This window comes from Vigna radiata, chromosome 8, assembly GCF_000741045.1.
Source record: "Vigna radiata var. radiata cultivar VC1973A chromosome 8, Vradiata_ver6, whole genome shotgun sequence".
NCBI lineage: Eukaryota > Viridiplantae > Streptophyta > Magnoliopsida > Fabales > Fabaceae > Vigna > Vigna radiata.
This window is the reverse complement of record NC_028358.1, coordinates 3,507,566-3,528,229: the sequence shown is the minus strand read 5'-3', so window position 1 is coordinate 3,528,229 and position 20,664 is coordinate 3,507,566. Positions and strand designations below refer to the sequence as shown.

General features: G+C 32.9%; 1 protein-coding gene across 1 annotated transcript; it reads left to right on the top strand.

The window, feature by feature from the left end:
• Window positions 1-4,027: 4,027 nt before the first annotated feature.
• Window positions 4,028-14,694, top strand: LOC106772113 (1-acyl-sn-glycerol-3-phosphate acyltransferase 2). The gene is made up of 11 exons (XM_014658290.2): window positions 4,028-4,251; window positions 4,532-4,654; window positions 5,391-5,430; window positions 5,605-5,678; window positions 5,951-6,010; window positions 6,326-6,403; window positions 6,831-6,989; window positions 11,809-11,934; window positions 12,922-13,014; window positions 13,226-13,312; window positions 14,172-14,694. The coding sequence occupies exons 1-11, from the start codon at window positions 4,180-4,182 to the stop codon at window positions 14,409-14,411; spliced, it is 1,152 nt and encodes a 383-aa protein (XP_014513776.1). The 5' UTR covers window positions 4,028-4,179; the 3' UTR covers window positions 14,412-14,694.
• The last annotated feature ends 5,970 nt before the right edge of the window (window positions 14,695-20,664 follow it).

Here is a 20,664-nt window from a genome sequence, read left to right as displayed (position 1 = left end):
CCATGACCTAGTACATTCATGAAGAGTTGGAGACATCTATGCAAGATGGACCTGTACTTTTTCTCTTAGACCATCTAAAGCCATCATGAAGATTTAGTACAGTTGGAATAATTTTGGGCCTTGTATTTTGGGCCAAGTAGTCTATATTTTATTTGGGCTTTGTATTATGGGCCAAGTAGTCTAGATTTTATTTGGGCTTTGTATTATGGGCCAAGTAGTCTAGATTTTATTTGGGCTTTGTATTGTGGGCCTAGTAGTATAGGATTTCAATTGGGCCTTGTATTTTGGACCAAGTAGAATAGGATTTTGACCAAACAAGTCAACAAAGGGTCAAGGCCCAAAGTTGACTATGCTTGGATGTCCAAAATGGGTGTGTTGACCAAGGGGTCAACATTTTGGCTAAGCTTGGAGGACAAGGGAACAAGATTTCGTCCTAGAGATGTGGAGGCTTCCCATTGGAGAGTTTTCCTCCTGGTTAGTGGCCATGTGGCACTCTAGGAATGGAGAGTTTTTCCATAGGTAGTGGCCACATGTCACTCTCATTTGAGAGGATTTTTGCCACTTGTCTCTCTCTTATTGGAGAGGATTTCTCCTTGCTCTCCAAGACAACCAAGGTGGCTTTTTTAGATTAAAGTTTCAGCCCATTTTGAGACACCTTAGCTTATAAATAGAGGTGTTCTCCATCATGTAATCACCTTTGATTTAGAGTAAAGTTATGCTGCCATTTTTGTGCCATACTACTCTTTTAAGGTCACTCTAGGCTAGAGCAACCCAAGTGGCCTCCTCTAGCCACCTTCCTCCAAGAGTTGGCCCAACCTCTCTTAGAGAACCACCAAACACACTTCCATCACCATACAACTCATCAAAACCATGAGCTATCAACACCTTTCACCACCACCAAATTCCACAATCTTCATCTATGAACTTATGGCTTGATTTGCTTCTAGATTTGGCTTGTCCTAGCTAGAGCAATATATTATTTTGCCATCAAAGTTCTAATTGTAACATCAATAATCCATCTACCTAGATAATTTTCATTAACAAATACAGTGGTATAGCCAAGCTAGTTCTTCCTCCAAAGAAAGAATGACTTAAAGTTAGACACAACCAGAGACCCTAACCAAAACACAAAGAACCATACAATTAACAAGAAACCAAGAAAAATACTAAAAGAGGAAGAAGCACATCCAATAATTCATTGTTCTTGAAAGCCTTTAAAGAAGAACCGCGCTTTTCAAACTCCTTGAGCCTGATTGAGAGAGAGTGATTGAGTGGATTTGAGGGGATTTGAGGGTAATTTTTTTTGTTGTTTATTTGAGTGAATTTGGAGGTAAACGAGAGTGGATTTTGAAATAAAGTTGTGAGAATTGGTGTAGGATTTAGTTTATATGAAAGATTAAAAAAATTTACTTCAAAATCCACACTTGTTTACCTCCAAATTCACTCAAATAAACAACAACAAAAATTATCCTCAAATCCACTCAATCACTCTCTCCCAATCACCCCCAAGTGAACACACCCTAAGTGTTCTTGCTCCTAAGTCATCTGTTTGACGATCAAGAGGTATCTAAACGATCAAGAGGTATCTAGACGATCACAAAGTCAATGTCTACAAATCTAACTTATCAATTTCAAGAATATAGCAAGTAGGTTTCAACTCCTTTTTGGTTGGAAATGGAAAGTATGATAACTGGGATGAAACTGAGGTTTTAGAGAGTGCTGACAAGTGTATTTAGGCTTGTTTATGCAAGTGTATTTAGGCTTGTTTATACAAGTGGTAATCTGGTATGAAGATTAGAAAGTGTAGAATTGAGTCTAGGTAGCTTATAGAAGTGAAATTGAGTTTTAATGGGTCTTTTTAAGTTACAACATTGTTTTTAGAGTTTTCTTGGGGTTTGGAGGGTCCTAGAGGCCTTTAGAAGTTGGGGGTAAAATGTTTAAAGTGAGAAAATTGAGTTTGGTACCTACTTATAGGCTGAGCGCTAGTCCGTGAGCATTATTGGACTGCACTACAATTGTTTTGGAGGGTTTTCGGGTTTTGGTTATCGGTTTTTGACGTTCTTCAGGTTGTTTTGGACTCTTCCGGAGCTGTTGGTGAGGGTTTCAAAGCTACTTTCCTTACCTTAGTATGATTTTAAAGGGGTTTTGTGTTGTTTATTGGTTTTCCTTGGTTTGTTCTTAGTATGGAATGGTTTCAAGTGTTTTATAATGATTTGTTTGGTTCTTTGATGTCTTTTAAGGTATGTTTAATGATGATATATGTTGGTATTAAATATGAAAGTAAAGTGACATATGTACATGGTTTCAAAGGTTTTCAAAGTTGTGAAAGTGAGTTCTAAGGTGGAATTCTGGGTGTAGTTCCAAGTATCTTTAGTCTGAATGCATGAAACTCAGTCTCGGGGGTTATCTTGACACTTTAATAGTCATTTATTCTCACATAGAGAGGATTGACACATGTGGTGAGAGTAGCAAGATATTTTAGTCTTAGGTGCTTTTAGTATGATCCAAGGTGTGGAACAGACTAACCTTGTGAGTGTAGTAGGGAGAAACTCATTGACAATGACTTTGCAAAGTAATAGAAGTCACCACAAGTGCACAACCCGTCATAGCTTAACATTCATTCTAAGTCCGGAAAGCAGTATAAGGCACCACAAGTGCACAACTCACCATAGTTTAACATTCATTCTAAGTTCGGATAATCCATTCATAATTGTGTATTGCATAAAGTGTTTGGTGATTGTGTTGTGATATGTTTGCCTTATGTATAATGTTTAAATATGTATACACACACAGACACACACACACACACATGTGTGTGTGTGCGCGCGTGCGTGTATAAATATCATTAATTGTTTTGAATCTAGCTTATCCTTACTTGTGTGTTGTTTGTCTTTGTGTATGTTTTCTCTTTTGCTTCACCTTAATGGTACGAGCTTAGGAAGACATTTTTTACCGTTGCTTCAGCGAGAGATGAGGGTGAAATAGTTGGGAGGTCAGATGATTCTACAAGTTTAGACTTTGTCTTTAGTAAGTTTGTTTTCTTATGATAGTTCCAATATCATATATGTAATATTTATTTTAATAATATTTTACTATTAAGAATAGGATGTTATAATTTTAATTATGAATTAAATATGTTTCTATTTTTTAAAATTTGAAATTACTCTCTTTTTGAAATTTTAATTTAATTTAATATTTGAATTTTAGAAAAATTTAGATTTAGTTTTTTTAACTAAATTTTATTAAATTTATTTAATATTTTAAATACATTAATATTTGTTTATTTTATTTGATACATTTTTTTAATATTAATTAAAAATGTGTTTAAAATTTTAAATAAACTTAATAAAAGAATAAATTCACACTGTTATAAAGTAAATTAAGTTAATTTAAAGTTTAGAAAAAGGATTAATTTTAATTTTGATTAAAGTTAGGGATAAAAATATATTTAATTATTAATAATTAAAAGTGGAAGTATGGATAAAAAACTTTTTAGTTTAAGGTTCACATAGACAAATAATTGTATGTGTATTGTGCATTTAATATTTTCATAAAATCAACCGTTATTTGCTTTACCGATGATTAATTCTGGAACCCCTTGTATGATTCTAACTCTTTGTTATTTGAATATCAAACTTTCTTTTAACAAATGATTGATTGTGAGATTATAGTTAGTCAAAGTTCTCTCTTATTTTGTTTAGGTGGCTTGCGATCCTTATAGTATATTATTATAATAGCTTGTTTTTGTTGAATTCATCATTTTTAAATGTTCTTGAACTATTCTAATTCCAATAAATAAATTTTAATTAATAACATACTATTTAGTGATGTTCATCTTTATCATCAATCTGATGAAAGTGACTGTATTAACTGTTTGAAAAATTAAATAAAAAATCATCCTAATAGTAGAAAAAAATGTTAAATCTAGAATCTAAAATTTAATTTATACCTTTTTCATATGATAACATTAGGTTTGTATAATTCAATTATTACAACATGTAGTTTAATTTGGAATTTAAAAAAAAAGTGACTAATAGAGAGCACGTTATCAGAAGCAGACACAGTGGGATACACGCACCTAGGTAGCCATAGCAAGCATCAGCGTAAACAAGATCGACAACAGTGCAAGCAACATCATCAATATCATCGACAAATCGAAGTTTCAGAAATCCGCTGGCTATGACTGCTGCTGTTGTCGTCCCACTGGGCCTTCTCTTCTTCTCCTCTGGCCTCGTCGTTAACCTCATTCAGGTCATACCTCATTTTTTTTTTCTTTCTGTATAGAATAAAATCCCTATTCTTTCACCATGAGCCGACCCTTTTCTCACTGTTTTTATTTTTATTTTTTATTCTTTTAATTTTTGCATTTGCGGTTATTATTGGAGATTCGATTCGCCCCTTATTGTTGGAACCCTCTTCGTTTTGTTCAACTAGATAGAAAGTGTTTTTCACTGTCTGTTGGTTGTTTATCGGTTAATTGATGATAATTGGTACTATGGGGTGTTGACAAGTGGTGGTGTGATGCTCTCAGGCAGTATGCTACGTGTTTGTGCGGCCGGTGTCGAAGAATTTGTACCGGCGGATGAACCGGGTGGTGGCGGAACTGCTTTGGTTGGAACTTGTGTGGATTATCGATTGGTGGGCCGGTGTTAAGGTGTAGTTTCTCTTGTCTTGTTCATTTGATTTAAGGTTCACTAGTGCAAAGTGTTTAGTGCTTTGCTTGCTTGCTCTGCTAGATGACGTGGCTTTGGAGTATTGAATGAGTTTACCTGGCATGCAATGCTGGTGTAGAAGTTTTTATACTGTCAATTAATCAGAGATTATCTTTGGTATGGCTTTTAAATTAGTTACTATAAATGATGGTTTGTGACTGGGTATGTATTGCTTATTTTTGCCCAAGTTATTTCTGGTCTGTTTCTTGAATTGATATTTGAATTTTTAAAGCTTGGTATTTGTAGGCGGGTTTACAATTTGACCCTAAGATTCGTTTAAATAAAGGTTGCTTTATTGGGGAATGAACCTGGTCATGATGTACGGGATACTCAAATGTGAAGTAAATGAGAAAGTTGGTGCTTGCCCTGTATTATATGGACTTTCTACTGAAATGAAGCTGTTCTAGCTCGTGTTCATATTTTTAATGGTGGAATTTAATGGAGCAGACAGAACATAATTATTTGTTGTTCAATGCTTTTGATCACCCTGTCCCGGTTCTAGTCTTATTATTTCTACTAACTTCTTTGAAGAATATTACAATTGTGTAAAATTGATGTTTCATCTAAAACGAAAAAAAAAATAGTAATTTGAAAGGCATAATACATGAATTTGAGTTATTTTTCTCATTGTTGGATTTGGAATAATCAAATATTTCATTTGGAACTTTCTATCTTCAGGTCCAAGTATTCACAGATAGTGAAACTTTTCGTTTAATGGGTAAGTCTCCTGTACTGTGCATTTGGTGCTCTAGGCTTTCCTACCTCTCCCGTCTTCATTCTGTTTCTTTTTGTGTTTTGCATGTGTTTTGGAAAGGAAAAGGAAATATATATGGTCTCTGCATTTTTCTTAATCTAAATCACTTGAATTCTGATTCATTCTGGAATTTGTCAGGTAAAGAGCATGCTCTTGTCATATCCAATCACAGAAGTGACATTGATTGGCTTGTTGGATGGGTTTTAGCTCAGGTGATTGTCTTATTTAGTATGACCTCTTTCACATTCATCACTAGAAGATTAATACTGGAATTTACATATGTATTGGAATCGGTTGCATATTTCATTTGTCATTCTGAAATGTTTAATATTATCTTACTAGGACAAAAAGTACTCATAGTTGGGGCCTACTTATGGGTTTATTTCACCATAAATGTGATATTCTTAGATTTAAAATGTGTTTCTAGGCTCATCTTGGTTTTGCTTCAACTACTGAATGATTATTGAACGTTATTATTCTTCAGCGTTCAGGTTGCCTTGGCAGCACTCTTGCCGTGATGAAGAAATCCTCTAAGTTTCTACCGGTATGTTATGTGAGAGCTTGTTGAATGGTACTTGTTTTACAATCCTTATGTTTTTATGCTTTGATCAGGGGTGATACAAATGATATGATTTGAAATTGGAATGAATTATGACATGGGGCATTTATTGTTTGTATATATTGATAATAATGGGATGTGATTTTCTGTTTGGTGGTTTGGTTTATCACATGATCTATGTCTGCTTCAGGTCTGGTTGGACATGGAAGCTTTTGAACCTACTTGCATATTTTTTTGGTTTCATTGATAATATCAGCATTTGTGTCAATGTTGATCTATCAGCTAAGTTCAAATGTGCAGGTTATTGGTTGGTCAATGTGGTTTTCTGAATATCTTTTCCTGGAGAGAAGTTGGGCAAAGGATGAAAGCACGCTAAAGGTATGGGATACTCTAATATAATTGATATTTGTACATGTTATTGTTTTAATTATAGAAATAAGGAACATATCTTATATACTCAGGTAGTATACGGAGTATATATGTATTACTAAGAATGTTTTTGTTTATTCTTGTATCATATCTTTAGTATTAAAGGATATCAAATCTCCTCTATACATTGTATTAATTCCTTTCTCTCAAAACAAATAAAGCATTTTGTACCAGAAGCACACTGTATCAGTTCAATGTCTCTCTTTTTCCTATAGTTTAACTGTTATATTAATATCTTCTCATCCATTCACCAAGACGTAAAGTTACTGTAAATTCTCTGTCTAACTCCTGCACTTTCATCATCCTCTCTCTCTTGGTGCATTAACTGTTTTGGTATTTTGAATCTCATTTGAGTCTTGCAATATTGTATTTGCAGTTGGGCCTACAACAACTGAGGGATTTCCCTCTTCCCTTTTGGTTGGCTCTATTTGTAGAAGGAACTCGCTTTACACAGGCCAAACTATTAGCTGCTCAGGAGTATGCAGTCTCAGCTGGATTGCCTGTTCCTAGAAATGTTTTGATTCCAAGAACTAAGGTTGAATATATACATACATACATACATATATATACATACATACATATATATACATACATATATATACATACATACATATATATATATATATATATATATATATATCCTGATTTTTTTGTTTGTCTTTTTTCCTTTCCTTTTTTCTTTCCACTGCTCGAAAGTTCTGCATGATTCTTGTCTAGCTAATGATCAGGCTCATCTAATCCATGCTAGCATATTTTTGGTGGGATTTTCTGTTAAATCATATCTATTCTACTGCTTATAATTAGTTGTTATCACTCTACCTGTCAAGGGTGGCCAATGGGGTTGTCGCAATCTTTAGTTTTAAAGTGGAGGACTATACTAACTTAAACAAATAAGCGAATAGAGACAGTGTATTCAACCTACACGTTGGGATTTTAGTGATGTATATATAGGATACAAAGAAAAGTCAAGGCACTTGCCTAAAATCCTAACCCTAAAGCTGGGAACACAAATAAAAATAAAAATAACATTACATTTCAACACTTTTTAATGATTCAGAATGGTGATCCTACTTCTGTGAATTATATGCTAGGTTAATACAGACAATTGATCATTGATTTATATGATATTTTGAGGATTATGAAAATTGTGTTTCATGTGTAACATAAGTTATTTAGATTCCCTGAATGTATAACCCTCTTATTTTGTGGAATATTCTTAGACAGCTTTTTCATCAAAGTTGATTTAATCCTATATCAATTTTATTGCTGTACTACAATATAAAACTACATTTCAATGAGAAAACCTGAGCTGCTTGTTTAAATCTAATTAAGGTATCCTCATTTCAGTCTTTGTTTCACATTGTATTATTGTCGTCATGATTTGTTGACTTTTATTGTAAATTTTTGGCCTGTCTCCCAAACTAGACAAAGTAGGGCAGAAAAATAGTTAGGGTTTCTACATAAACATGTTTATTTGGGTTTTCTTGAAATGATCCATCATATAAAAGCAAGAAAATTGGAAGTTCAAGGGGTTTTCAGAAGGTAGGGAAATTTGCATGCTGCTGGATGGAGGTTTAGGCTCAGTTGGTGGTGAGTGTTTATTTGTGTGATTAGGATCCATTTCTGACAGAATTGGAATTATGGCTCAGAATTTTATTTTTAATTGCACTCTACGAGTGCTGGTATTTATTTACAATCATATATTCTATGTTTGTGGGATGTGGTTGCTCCACTCAAAGAATTTAGGTGTAGAATTAGACTTCTAAGGTTCATTCCAATTATGTTGCGTGGATGTTTGAGATAGAAATTAAAAAAGTAGAATTCTCAGATTAAAACTTATTTAATATAGCAGTAAACTAAACATTTTAAACATTATACAGTAATTGTTATTGTTATAAATAATATTAAGAAAATAAAATATTCTGCAACTTCAATTTTTTTGAAGACGTCGGGATGCGAGTATTTTAGTTTTCCATTTGAGCACAATTTTAATTCCTAAATGTAGAATTGTTGCCTGCAAATGGGTGTTGCTGGAAAAGTGTTCATATGTGAAAGTAGTGCTCACATGTGAACATCCAGTGCCAGACAGGAGGTGTATGAGGCCGGAGCGGCTTAGGGTGTCTCGGGATTGGGTGTTGGCGAAAGGTGGCTGAGAAAGTTGCCAAAGAATGACAAAGTGATATGTGGTACTGTTTACTTGCAAAGAAAGGAAGAAAAAAGAAGAGATTATCCATGATTTTCTGATGTAAAAAGGGATTACAAGAATTGTGTGATTGCTACACACATTCAATCTTCATTTATAATCAAAGGAAAATAGGGAATGCATGAAGTTAAATCTGAAAAAAAAAAAATTACAAGTTTCTCTGTTTACAAAAAGATCTTTTACATAGGTATTGGCTAAGGATTTTCAAAAAATCTAAGCAGATTATTTTCTGATTCCATGGAATTGTGATATTAATTTTGAAAGGACTTCAAAAAGTAAAAACTAGCCTTAATATAGTTCACTTCCAATTCTGAGCCCCAATTACATACATTAAATAGACACATGAGGATTATTCTGGAAACCATCAATTGGGGTTTTGATGGGTTGAATTGTTATCCCTATCTTCCATGGAAAATAGGTGCATTTTTTTAAGAACAAAAGTAAAGAAGAAATCTAAGCATGTCATTTAAGGGGAAGGACTTTGCTGCTGATTTGAAACTCAGACATAAATTAATTGTAAGTGTTTTTCCATGGACAAAATTTGACCCTTTAAGGCTTGTTTGTGAGGTTAAGGAGTGTGTAGAAGGAATCAATCAAGAACAAAGGGAAAGAGAAGGAAAGGGAATGTGAGGTTCCGTATTGAGATTTCTTTTACTTAAAAATTTAAAACTATCCAAAGTCTTCTTTATCAGGTAAATATTAACATGTTCATAAAATTGAATTAAGTAGGCCTTTGGATTGTCACTCACCTATTTTCCTTTCCTCAGAAACAACGACAAGGGGTTTTGTTAGATAAAAAGTTGTGAAAATACTAGAGAGAAGTCCTCTTAGCTCCTTGATATGTATTTGCTGACCCAAGAACCATATCATTTAATGGATTGATAAAATCCGTGTACAGAAGTCCTTCTATTTCAAATTATGTGGAGAATGAAGGAATAAAAGAAATTAAACCAAAGGATATCAACCTGACATTCAAACTAAAAGAAATTAAACTATTACCAACGTTTATAGTTTATTAAATAGACACAAGGAAAAGACAAAGATAAGTGGGTGATAGGTGTAGGCAGAGAAGAGAGATTATGGTTGAGAGTCTAGAAGTGAGGAAGAGGCAAAATAATAAGTGGATATGGCTGGAGGGAAAAGAAAGACCATTTTGCCTCTCTTCCTGCTTAGATTTGTGCAAAATTACAAAGCAGATATAAGGATTTTTCAAACTGGGTTGCATGACCCAACCTATTTCAGAGTGTGATTTGTGAGCGATTCCACCCACAATTCAGTGCACTGAATCAAACCAGAATTGTGATTCAGTGATTCTGAAAGCGCTTTGAATGACGACAGGTTCAGGAGCAAAAGCGACTATAGTTGTGATATGTATGCAGGGGCAGAAAATGTATCATATCGTATGATACTACCATGCAAAATTTCAATTGTTGAAATAGTTTCTTCAACCATGTTAGTTCACACATATGACGAGCCAGAGCTAAATGCAATACTTCTGCTGCATTTGATTTATCTACTAATTTTTCTTGTTTTTCCATGAAACATTATTTCCTCCACTCTTAACACAGGACTCAAGTCGATCATCTATCACAAGTGGAGCCTGCCTAGTTTTTATCTGTATATGAATGTCTGTGTGGCCCATATTTTTGTACATTAGACCCTTTCAAGGAAAGCCTATATATGCCAGGATATGAATGACTTCATCTCTATGATACTCACAGGAGCATGTTTGGGCTAGTCATGGCAAGAGGATGAAATTTTCCCACTAGTATTTGATACCAACCTGCCTGAATACAACTCGTCAATTATATATTTTTTAACGTTTATGTGCATAAGAAGAGTATCAATTGGTCCACAAGAGGTTTGAGCTAATCTGAAGCTGGAGTAGAGATTGATGTGTCAATGTAGGTTCTAGAATTTGGGTTTAAGGCCGAATTCAAGTTCTCAAAATTGACTTTGAAGGTGTGGACTACCTAAGCTTCATAGAGCTTTTTAAGTTATATCAATAATTAATGTAGAACTAAACCACCACTCTTTAGGCCACAACTAAGGTGGGCTAGGAATGATTGCAATCAAAGTAACTTTTGAACACTCTCCCTCACACATAGGGCTACCTCCTGGAGTGTGGCAAATGCATGTGGCCCAGCAGTGATCTAAAATAGGTCCTGATACAATTTTAGGATTTGGGTTTAAGATTTGATTCAACCCCACAAAATTAGCTTCAAAGATGAGAACTGCTCTAGCTTTATAAAATATTTGCAAGTCGTATCACTATACGATGTAGCACTAAATCACACCCTTGAGGCTGCAATTAAGATTCCCCCAAAGAGGCCATAACTAAGGTAGCTTAATAACAGTGTGGTAAGTCAGTATTGGGCTTTTCTGGTGAGGTGAATTAATGAGAGTCCTTAAAGAAAGTGACATTTGCAACATTTAAAAGCAACACATTGGAAGGTAATACACCAATATCCTAGCTGAATCTGAGATGTCAAGTTATGTTCACTTGTTGAACAGGCTGATAATTTATCAAAATCTGGAGAAAGATAATGAACAACATAGGTAGAACTAAAAATGAGAAGATAATCTGTAGGAAACAGAAATTAAGAAAATGAAAATTGATTTATCAAGTAGCCAGTGTTGAGAACATCATTGCCCCAAAGTTTTAAAGGTATACCATGTAATAAAAGACCATGGGCTGTGTCAAAATTGCTTCAAATTTTCTTTTCTGCTATGCTATTCATTGTGGAGTATGTGGACAAATTGAATCATGCCACGTGTGGCCATAAAAGAATTAGCAAATGCAGAAAAAAACTATTCTTTTGAATTATCATAACATGTATAATACAACCTTTTTTTGTCCAAATTGGGTTTAAATTTTGATGATGAAGTTATATAATGTAATGAAAAACTATACAAATTCTTCCGTTAAAGATACCCAGTTATTTCTAAAAAAATACGAGAGCAAGTGACAAAGTAGCTGTACTCTTCAATGCAACTGACTTTAAAATCTAGTTGTTGCTGCCCTTTGTTTTATTTTGTTTGAGAAACATTTAATATCACATATATGACCTAATAGTGCTCTGCATTGTATTAGGTTTTATTGTTCTTTTCTGTTTGCTCTGAAATATTTACTTAGCTATGTTGCTTTCAGGGTTTTGTTTCAGCAGTAAACCATATGCGCTCATTTGTTCCTGCCATTTATGATGTAACAGTGGCAATTCCCAAGAGTTCACCTGCTCCTACAATGCTAAGACTCTTCAGAGGAAAATCTTCAGTGGTGAGCCTATCAAAATAGACATTTAGAAAGAACAAAATAAAAGTAAATGCTATCAAACATGAGACTTCCACCAAGTTTCTCTTAATTTCATTGTCTTCACTATTCTCCTACAAGTAATTAATGTGCAGGATATTTTAATTGCAGAAATTAATATGGTCACTATGAATAAGAATTAGTTCAGGAGGCAGAAAAAGGAGTGGATTTCCTGCTCGATGCGGGTCTTGATTTATAAATGCCTTTTTGATCAATCTGTGTGCTTTGGTAATTTGGAAGCCATGAAGAAGGCGTAATAAGATTAGGAGTCCAATGCATGTGGATAGAATTGATTTCTTTTTACTTCCCAAAATTGTATGCTATTTCCAGAACATATTTTTGTAGCATGTATGGAATAAGATTTCATTTTCTTTCTTTGGTTTTTGGTCTGATGGTATGTGAAGGCTAACAATGACTATAGTCAGAAAAGTGAATCAAATGAAAGATCTTGGTGGTTGTTTTACCACCATTGTAGGACACCTGATAATCTTAGTTAACAGAACTTTATCCTGGAGATTTGGAGTATGCTTGTTTGTATTTATGGAAAACCATGGTATTGCCGGGGAATTTGGAGGCACTATTCTTGGTTGTTAAAGGAATAAGAGTTTTGACTTTGCAATTTGGTACATACGTTTTTACTTTAAAGAATAGCAAAGCTTTTTAAGGATCCATAGTTTTCTATCTAGCCACCTAAGCCATTTGGTGCGTAAGTTTTTAGCTTTTTCTTTTAAGAATAAAGAAGCTTTTAAGGATTAAGAGTTCTGCGTAGCTGCCTGACCGAACAATATGCACTACTTCCTACTTCCTTATGCTGTTTTTTCCTCTTGCTTTTGTTCTGCAAGAGGATTTCTTATCTTTCCGACATAATCTTTATATATATATATATATACACACACACACACACACATTAGAGTGTATAGTTTAATTAAAAATTTACTCATTTTACCACCTTAGGTGCATGTGCATATTAAGCGACATATGATGAAGGATTTGCCGGAAGAAAATGAAGCTGTTGCTCAATGGTGTCGAGATATATTTGTGGCTAAGGTGTGTTATTTGAATTTTTAGCTGTTAATTGAAGCATGAAAGCCACTCTGTAGTTGTCCAAGTTTTTTTTTTATTGGTAACTGTGTAAATAATGTTACCATGTATTAGTTCGCATTATCTATTTGCAAGAATGTTTTGGTATATTTTGTAGCTTCTAATTCTCCTTGTACACTTTTGCACTTTTTTCGCCCTTATTCCTCTGGGACACCAGGATGCATTGTTGGACAAACATATAGCTGAGGACACATTTAGTGACCAAGAGCTGCAGGATACCGGTCGACCTGTAAAGTCTCTTGTGGTGAGATACTTCTTCTCATCATGTCTAACTTCACGTTCCTTATTTATCAGCTTTCTTGTATTGCATAAATTCTACACTTTCTGTCCTTTTCATAGGACCCAAATCAGAGTTAGGCTGGTCTTTTATATAATTCAATCTAGAATATCTCCAGCTTTAATTTGTTTTTCACAAAAATACCCTCTCAACTACAAGTCTTTTTCTATGTTCAATATACTATAAGTGGAATGCATTAAGATCTTTAAGTTCTTTGGAGTCTCTAAATCATGTATAAAAGTATTTGAAAAAACTTTAACGCTCATTCATATACCAATAAAAATTAAAACAACAAATATTTTAACGATGAACATTTAGCATAATCAAAAACTAAAAAATATTTACAAAGCAATAAAAGTAAGTTATATTAACATTAAGGGTGTTAATAAATTAAATTTTAAACCTGATTCAACTTCACAAAATCAGTTTGTAAAGTAAGATTTATATATGTTTATATATTCTAAATTAGTTTTATCTTTAGTCGATGTAGAACTTTCAACCTACTCTCTTGCTTCGAGATATATACATCTCTTCCTTACTTCGAGACATATATATCTCGAGCATGAGATTTGACATTAGTGGATGGTCAGTGATATAGTATGTTCAAAGGATAAGTTCTAACCTAGTTTTCATATCATGTTAAAAAGTGATCTTTAAACTTAATTTAATCTCATAAAACTAGTTTGTAAAATGAGGTTTTCATCTACTTATATATTTTAAATTGGTCTTATATTCTAGAAAAAATATATAAATTATAGACAAATTTAATACTGCTAACTACGTATAAATTATTTTTTCCTCATAAACTATTTTACTGTTGGAACAGGTTGTCATATCTTGGGCTTGTGTGGTTGTAACGGGGGCCATAAAGTTCCTTCAATGGTCTTCACTACTATCTTCCTGGAAGGGTGTTGCATTTTCTGCAATAGGTTTGGGAGTTGTCACTCTACTCATGCACATCTTGATTAAGTTCTCACAAGCTGAGCGTTCAACCCCTTCCAAGGTTGCCCCAGCAAAGTCCCAGACTAGGGAAGAGCTAGAGGCTAGGGATAACAAACAAGACTAGTTCACACAAGTTATCTGAATATTCTATACATAGATAGGGAATTCTTCAGAGCTCATAACTTGAACTTGAAAATTGCACTTCTGTGGTTTATCAAAAAAGTTGCATTGACGTGTCTTTAATTACTCACTATTGTTTGTTTTGGAATTCCACCTCGTATGTGTTCATTACTACGCATATACTACTCATTATTTTCAAATTAATTAGGATGAATTTGTATAGACAAATATATACGAAAGGCGTACTAAATCCTACCTAACATTGAACTATTTTGGACACTTGTACACTTTCTGTTTTTATTTTGTGGTTATTTCTTCTCTTGTTCAAATTTCCATGTCTTTGAACTGTTATCTGCTTTTTTATTTTTAAAATTTATTTTTGAAACAATACATTGTTATACTTTTAATTAATTATTTACTTTAGTATAATGTAATGATTTTGTTGCTTTAATTATGCACATGGGTTATTGCTTTCTCCTTAAGATATTATCAAATCTATGTGTATAAAAGTGAACAATATCTTCACTTTGAGGGTGCTTTGGACTCTAACATTTTTTACTCTGTTATTTTTAAAGTCTATGAGTGGTCTAGATAGTTTGGAAGTGAAAATACTTTTTGTCACTTTTTTTTTTTTAATTTCTCAATATTTAACAATGTTGACATAGTGATCCAAATAAATTATAACTATATTTTCAACACATGTATTAGGAAAAGGGAAAACATTTCTTCAATAACGCAAATTTGACAACAATTTGACAACGACATATGTTGTTGTCTCATTTGTTGTTTTAAATGAATTTTTTAAATAGTTTAATTTTTGTTATGGAGGACATATTTGAAAACAAAAATGCTGAAAATCTGTTGACGCCTTCCACAAAGTGAAATTGTTCCCTTTGAACCTTCGAAACTCACCAGTTTTTCGTTCGCCATTACAACCTCTCGTTCCATTATAGAAGTGTCATTTGTCCAGTGTTGAGGAAATAATTCTTTGGTCTATCGTTTTCTCTCGACGTACTTGTGTGTGATGCTTTGCCATCAAAGTGCTGGACGAAGGCTTGCTTTGGTCCACCTTTCTCGTCATTTGTGGAAAGCTTTCTTTTTTCGCTATGACCGCTTTACCATTGAAGTGTTGGAGGAAGGTTCGCTTTGATCCACCCTTCTCGTCATTTGTGGAAAGGTTTCGTTTTTTCGTTGTCACCGTTGTTCCTTCATTTCAAAACTTGTTGTTTCGTGAACTGTTGTTATATTTTTCTATTAATGTATGTGTCCTTTATTATTGTTACGTTATATTATTCCTTTTATGTATATTTAATATTGAAGTATTCCAACTGGAAATATTATATTAATGATCTATTCACAAAACCCTCAAAAGATAGTCATAAGGAATCCAACATGGTTAATAAATCCACAAAACATTGAAAACACAAAAGCAAGGACTACTAGGGAGCGCTTCAGCCATGACTACGGAGCATTCCTCAACTTTTGGTACAAATGTGGAATTTTTCGCTGGTAAGCGATTATAAGGCCCCTGTAATCGATTACTAATGCATCAGTCTGTGTCAATGTTGCATGAAATCACCTCCCAACCTGCAAACACCTTTCCTTAGTCTTCCGTGCACATAGGACTCACTTAACTTTAAACTTATTGTTGTGGACACCTTAAACCATGGCCAACAAACTTAATAAATCCACAAAACATTGAAAACACACACGTAAGGACAACTAGGGAGTGCTTCAGCCATGACTGGGAAGCACTCCTCAACTTTTGGTACAAATAGGGAAATTTTCACTGGTAAGCGATTACAATGCCCCTGTAATTTATTACCAGTGCATCAGTTTGTGTCAATGCTGCATGAAATCATCTCCCAACCTACAAACAACTTTATTTGGTCTTCCATGCACATAGGACTGACCTAACTTGAAACATGTTGTTGTGGACACCTTCAACCATGGCCAACAGGCTTAATAAATCCACAAAATATTGAATACACACACGTAAGGACTACTGAGGAGTGCTTCAGGCATGACTGGGAGCACTCCTCAACTTTTGATACAAATGGGGAATTTTTCGCTGGTAAGCGATTACAAGGCCCTTGTAATCGATTAACAGTGCATCTGTGTGTGTCAATGCTGCATGAAATCACCTCCCAACCTACAAACACCTTTACTTGGTCTTCCATGCACATAGGACTGACCTAACTTGAAAGTTCTTGTTGTGGACACCTTCAACCATGGCCATCAGGCTTAATAAATCCACAAAACACTGAAAACACACACGGAAGGACTATTGGGGAGTGCTTCAGCCATGACTTGGGAGCACTCCTGAACTTTTGGTACAAATGGGGAATTTTTCACTGGTAAGCAATTACAACGCCTTGTAATTGATTACCAGTGCATCAGTCTATCAGTCTGTGTCAATGCTACATGAGATCATCTCCCAAACTACAAAGACCTTTACTTGGTCTTCTATGCACATAGGACTAACCTAACTTGAAACTTGTTGTTGTGGACACCTTCAACCATGGCCAACAGGCTTAATAAATCCACAAAACACTGAAAACACACACGTAAGGACTACTGGGGAGTGCTTCAGGCATGACTGGGGAGCACTCCTTAACTTTTGGTACAAATAAGGAATTTTTCATTGGTAAGCGATTACACTGCCCCTGTAATCGATTACCAGAGTGTAATCGATTACCAGAGTGTAATCGATTACCAGAGTGTAATCGATTACCAGAGTGTAATCGATTACCAGAGTGTAANACCAGAGTGTAATCGATTACCAGAGTGTAATCGATTACCAGAGTGTAATCGATTACCAGAGTGTAATCGATTACCAGAGTGTAATCGATTACCAGTGCATCATCAGTCTGTGTCAATGCTGCATGAATTGACCTCCCAACCTACAAACACCTTTACTTGGTCTTCCATCCACATAGGTAGGGATGACAACGAGTCGAGTCGGGCACAGATAGTGCTTACCCGCAACCCGACCCGCCAGATAAAATCCTACCCTCCGAGTATCTGTTTAAAAAATACCCGCGGGTATTTTAAAACCCACGGGAACCCGCGGATACCCGCAAAATTTTTTTTTGATACATTTTAAAATAAAATTACAAAATATATATATATATATATATATATATAATATAAATTAAGTTAAATATAAATTAAAATTTAATTTTAATTAAATTTAACCTAATAAAATATTATTTTATTTTATTTTTAATTAAATTTAATTAAAAAAATATATAAATTATAATTTTTTATTATTTTTTCGGGTAACGGGTACCCGCGGGTCGAGTAGTATACTACCCGTACCCGACCCGTTTAGAAGCGGGTATTAAAATACTTGTTACTCGTTACTCGCGGGTAGTAAATATCCGCGGGTAGTAACTATCCGCCGCGGATTTTATCCGCGGATACTCGTACCCGCAACTTTTTTTGCCATCCTTAAACATAGGGTGACAAAACTGGACAGTTTTTATAACAATCACAAAGAATGAATATTAAACAAATAATAATACCAAACAACATATGGAATGAGAATAACAATCACAATTAAAAAAAGCATTTTCTTTATTACCAATCAAAATAATGGTTCCAAATACAATTATCCATTCTCTAACATGTACTAAATGCGACACTATTTACAAATTACATAAGTCAATCAAGTTTTGGACGATATCCCGTGTACATAGTTCTAGAAGCTTTGCTTTTGTATTGCTTTCGACGTAATCCTTCCTTCATAATGTTTTCATGGCTGTAAATTTCTCTCTCACATGCAAACAATTGCACACAAAAATAAAATATTTTTGTTAACATTAACCAACAGAAGTCACAACCCAAAAACCAATAACCACCAAAATCACCAACAAAAGCCAAAATAATAACCCAATCCAAAAATACGAAAATGGAAAACGAAAAAAGTACATACCTTATTCGAATAACCCATTGCACAAAATAAACCTCACGACCCAAAACCAATAACCACCAAAATCACCAACAAATGCTGAAAACAACAACCCAATCCAAAAATATAAAAAATGGAAAAGGGAAAAAGTACATATCTTGTTAGAAGAACCCATTGCCCAAATCACGAAATCTACATATAAAGATAGACTTTGACGACGAGAGAACTTGTTCAACGTTGAGAGAGATTCTTGAATGAAGGAGAAAGATTCTTGAACGAAGGAAAGAGATTCTTGAATAAAGGGGATAAATTATTGAATGAAGGAGAGAGATTCTTCAACGACGATAGAGAAAAGAAGATCAAATGGATAGTGAGAAATTGAAATGAAAAATAAAAATCGTAAATTGGAGAAAGGGGATAATGCTGAATAAAGAAGGATACTTTCGGAATATCTAGAAATGAAGCCTCTGCCTTTTTCAAAATCAGATTAAAAAAAAAGTTGTTTGAAATGGTCTAATGAAATGGTGACACGTGACGTCAATTTATTGTTAAACTGCGTTGTTAAAATATCATGATCATAAGAAAAACATGACATCAATTTTGGTCCACAATAACTCTGTCTAATTTCTTAGCAATACAATTTCCCAATTGACGTTGATACCAGAAAAAACTTGTAGTCCTAATTATTCTTGCATAACTTTTATTTGATAAAATTTATAATATTTAAACTAACGATTGAATATAATATGATACGATTGATTTTATATATATATATATATATATATATATATATATATCATAGTACAAAACTTTTAAAATATCCATGGATATAAGATGACATGTATAATCATTCATATATACCATAAACTACAACATAATTATATTAAAAAAAATCAATACGGGAATAGAATCTGAACAACCATATTTATACTCTTCCAATAAATTTGATTTATTTTACATTTAATATATATATGAAATAATTAAATGAAAACAAACAATATTTATCAATTTACTTGATTATGCCTAAAATGCTAAAAATTATATTAAAGAATATGTATTCACGGATTAAGGAACCATATTACAAAAAAATGTGTGTTAAACTCCAAATCAGGATGATAAAAAGATTAAGTTCAACAGACCAACTTGTTAGACTGTTAAGATTCACAAAGCTGGACTAAAATCAGAAACAACTTTAGCTTATCATCATCCTATTTTCATATAAAAAATAAATTTTTTCATTCTATTTTTATGTGATAATAAATTTTTAATTAAAAATAAAAACACAGATGTCAATCCACAAATACGAGAATAAACTGATTCAACCTATTTTCAATTGACATGCCAAAAGTTGGATTTAAACATATAAAATTGACTTATTTTTTTCACCTGTAATCTTAAATATAAGTTCAGTACTAATTGGTAGATTATTACATGTTTCACAGATAAGATTTTCAAAATTTGTATTTCTATTCTTAATATTTTATAGTACTAATTTTAAGTTACCAATCAGTATAGCATGCATGTTGAAATTTTTAAGGATTTTTAAAATATTGAAAGATATAAAAGATATGTGTTACATAATAAGATTATTATTTTATTTTATTTATATATTTTATATATAAAACAACATTTAATTAAATATTAAATTTTTATAATATTTGAATTTGAATTTTTTAAATTTAAATAATAATTTATGTTTTTATTTTATGTAAAAATATATCTTAAATTAAAAAAATCCCTATATATTAATTTAAATAAAAGAATAAAGTAAATATATCGATAATAACCTAATATTTCCGTACATTTAATAGGAAAATTGTAATTACTTATTCACATTTTTGTACATAATTTCAAATACAAAAAAAAAACCCCTATATTTTGTAAACAACACTCATTTCAAATCATGATGCATTATTTAATTATTATAAATTTAAATAAAAATATTCTCATTTTTCATTATATTTTTTGTCTTTGGATTTTACACTGGTATTTTTTATTATAATTAATTTTATGTTGAAATATTTCAAAAACAAAAGGATAAACTATTATTATTATTATTATTGTTATTATTATTTTAAATTAAAAAGATCATTGCTGTAGGTCCAAATTGAAAGAACCTATCATATTTATAATTTATAATTTCATAATTATGTAGTAATTTTTGAAAGAAACCCATTCTTTATCAGTTCATATTTAGAAATGAAGCAATTTACCAGTGTTTATATTTTAATTATAATATTATAATAAAAAACTAGGAAACTAGGTTCCCTGTTATATTTTAAAGATAAATTAAAAGTGAGAAAATAATTTTTCAAACTAATGTTCCTTTTATGAAACACTCTTT

Coding starts and splice junctions, on each gene's coding strand:
- LOC106772113 (XM_014658290.2), top strand. CDS start 4,180: ATGACTGCTGCTGTTGTCGTCCCACTGGGCCTTCTCTTCTTCTCCTCT. Junction 6,404..6,830: donor AGGATGAAAGCACGCTAAAG/GTATGGGATACT, acceptor TTGTATTTGCAG/TTGGGCCTACAACAACTGAG. Junction 6,990..11,808: donor TTTTGATTCCAAGAACTAAG/GTTGAATATATA, acceptor TGTTGCTTTCAG/GGTTTTGTTTCAGCAGTAAA.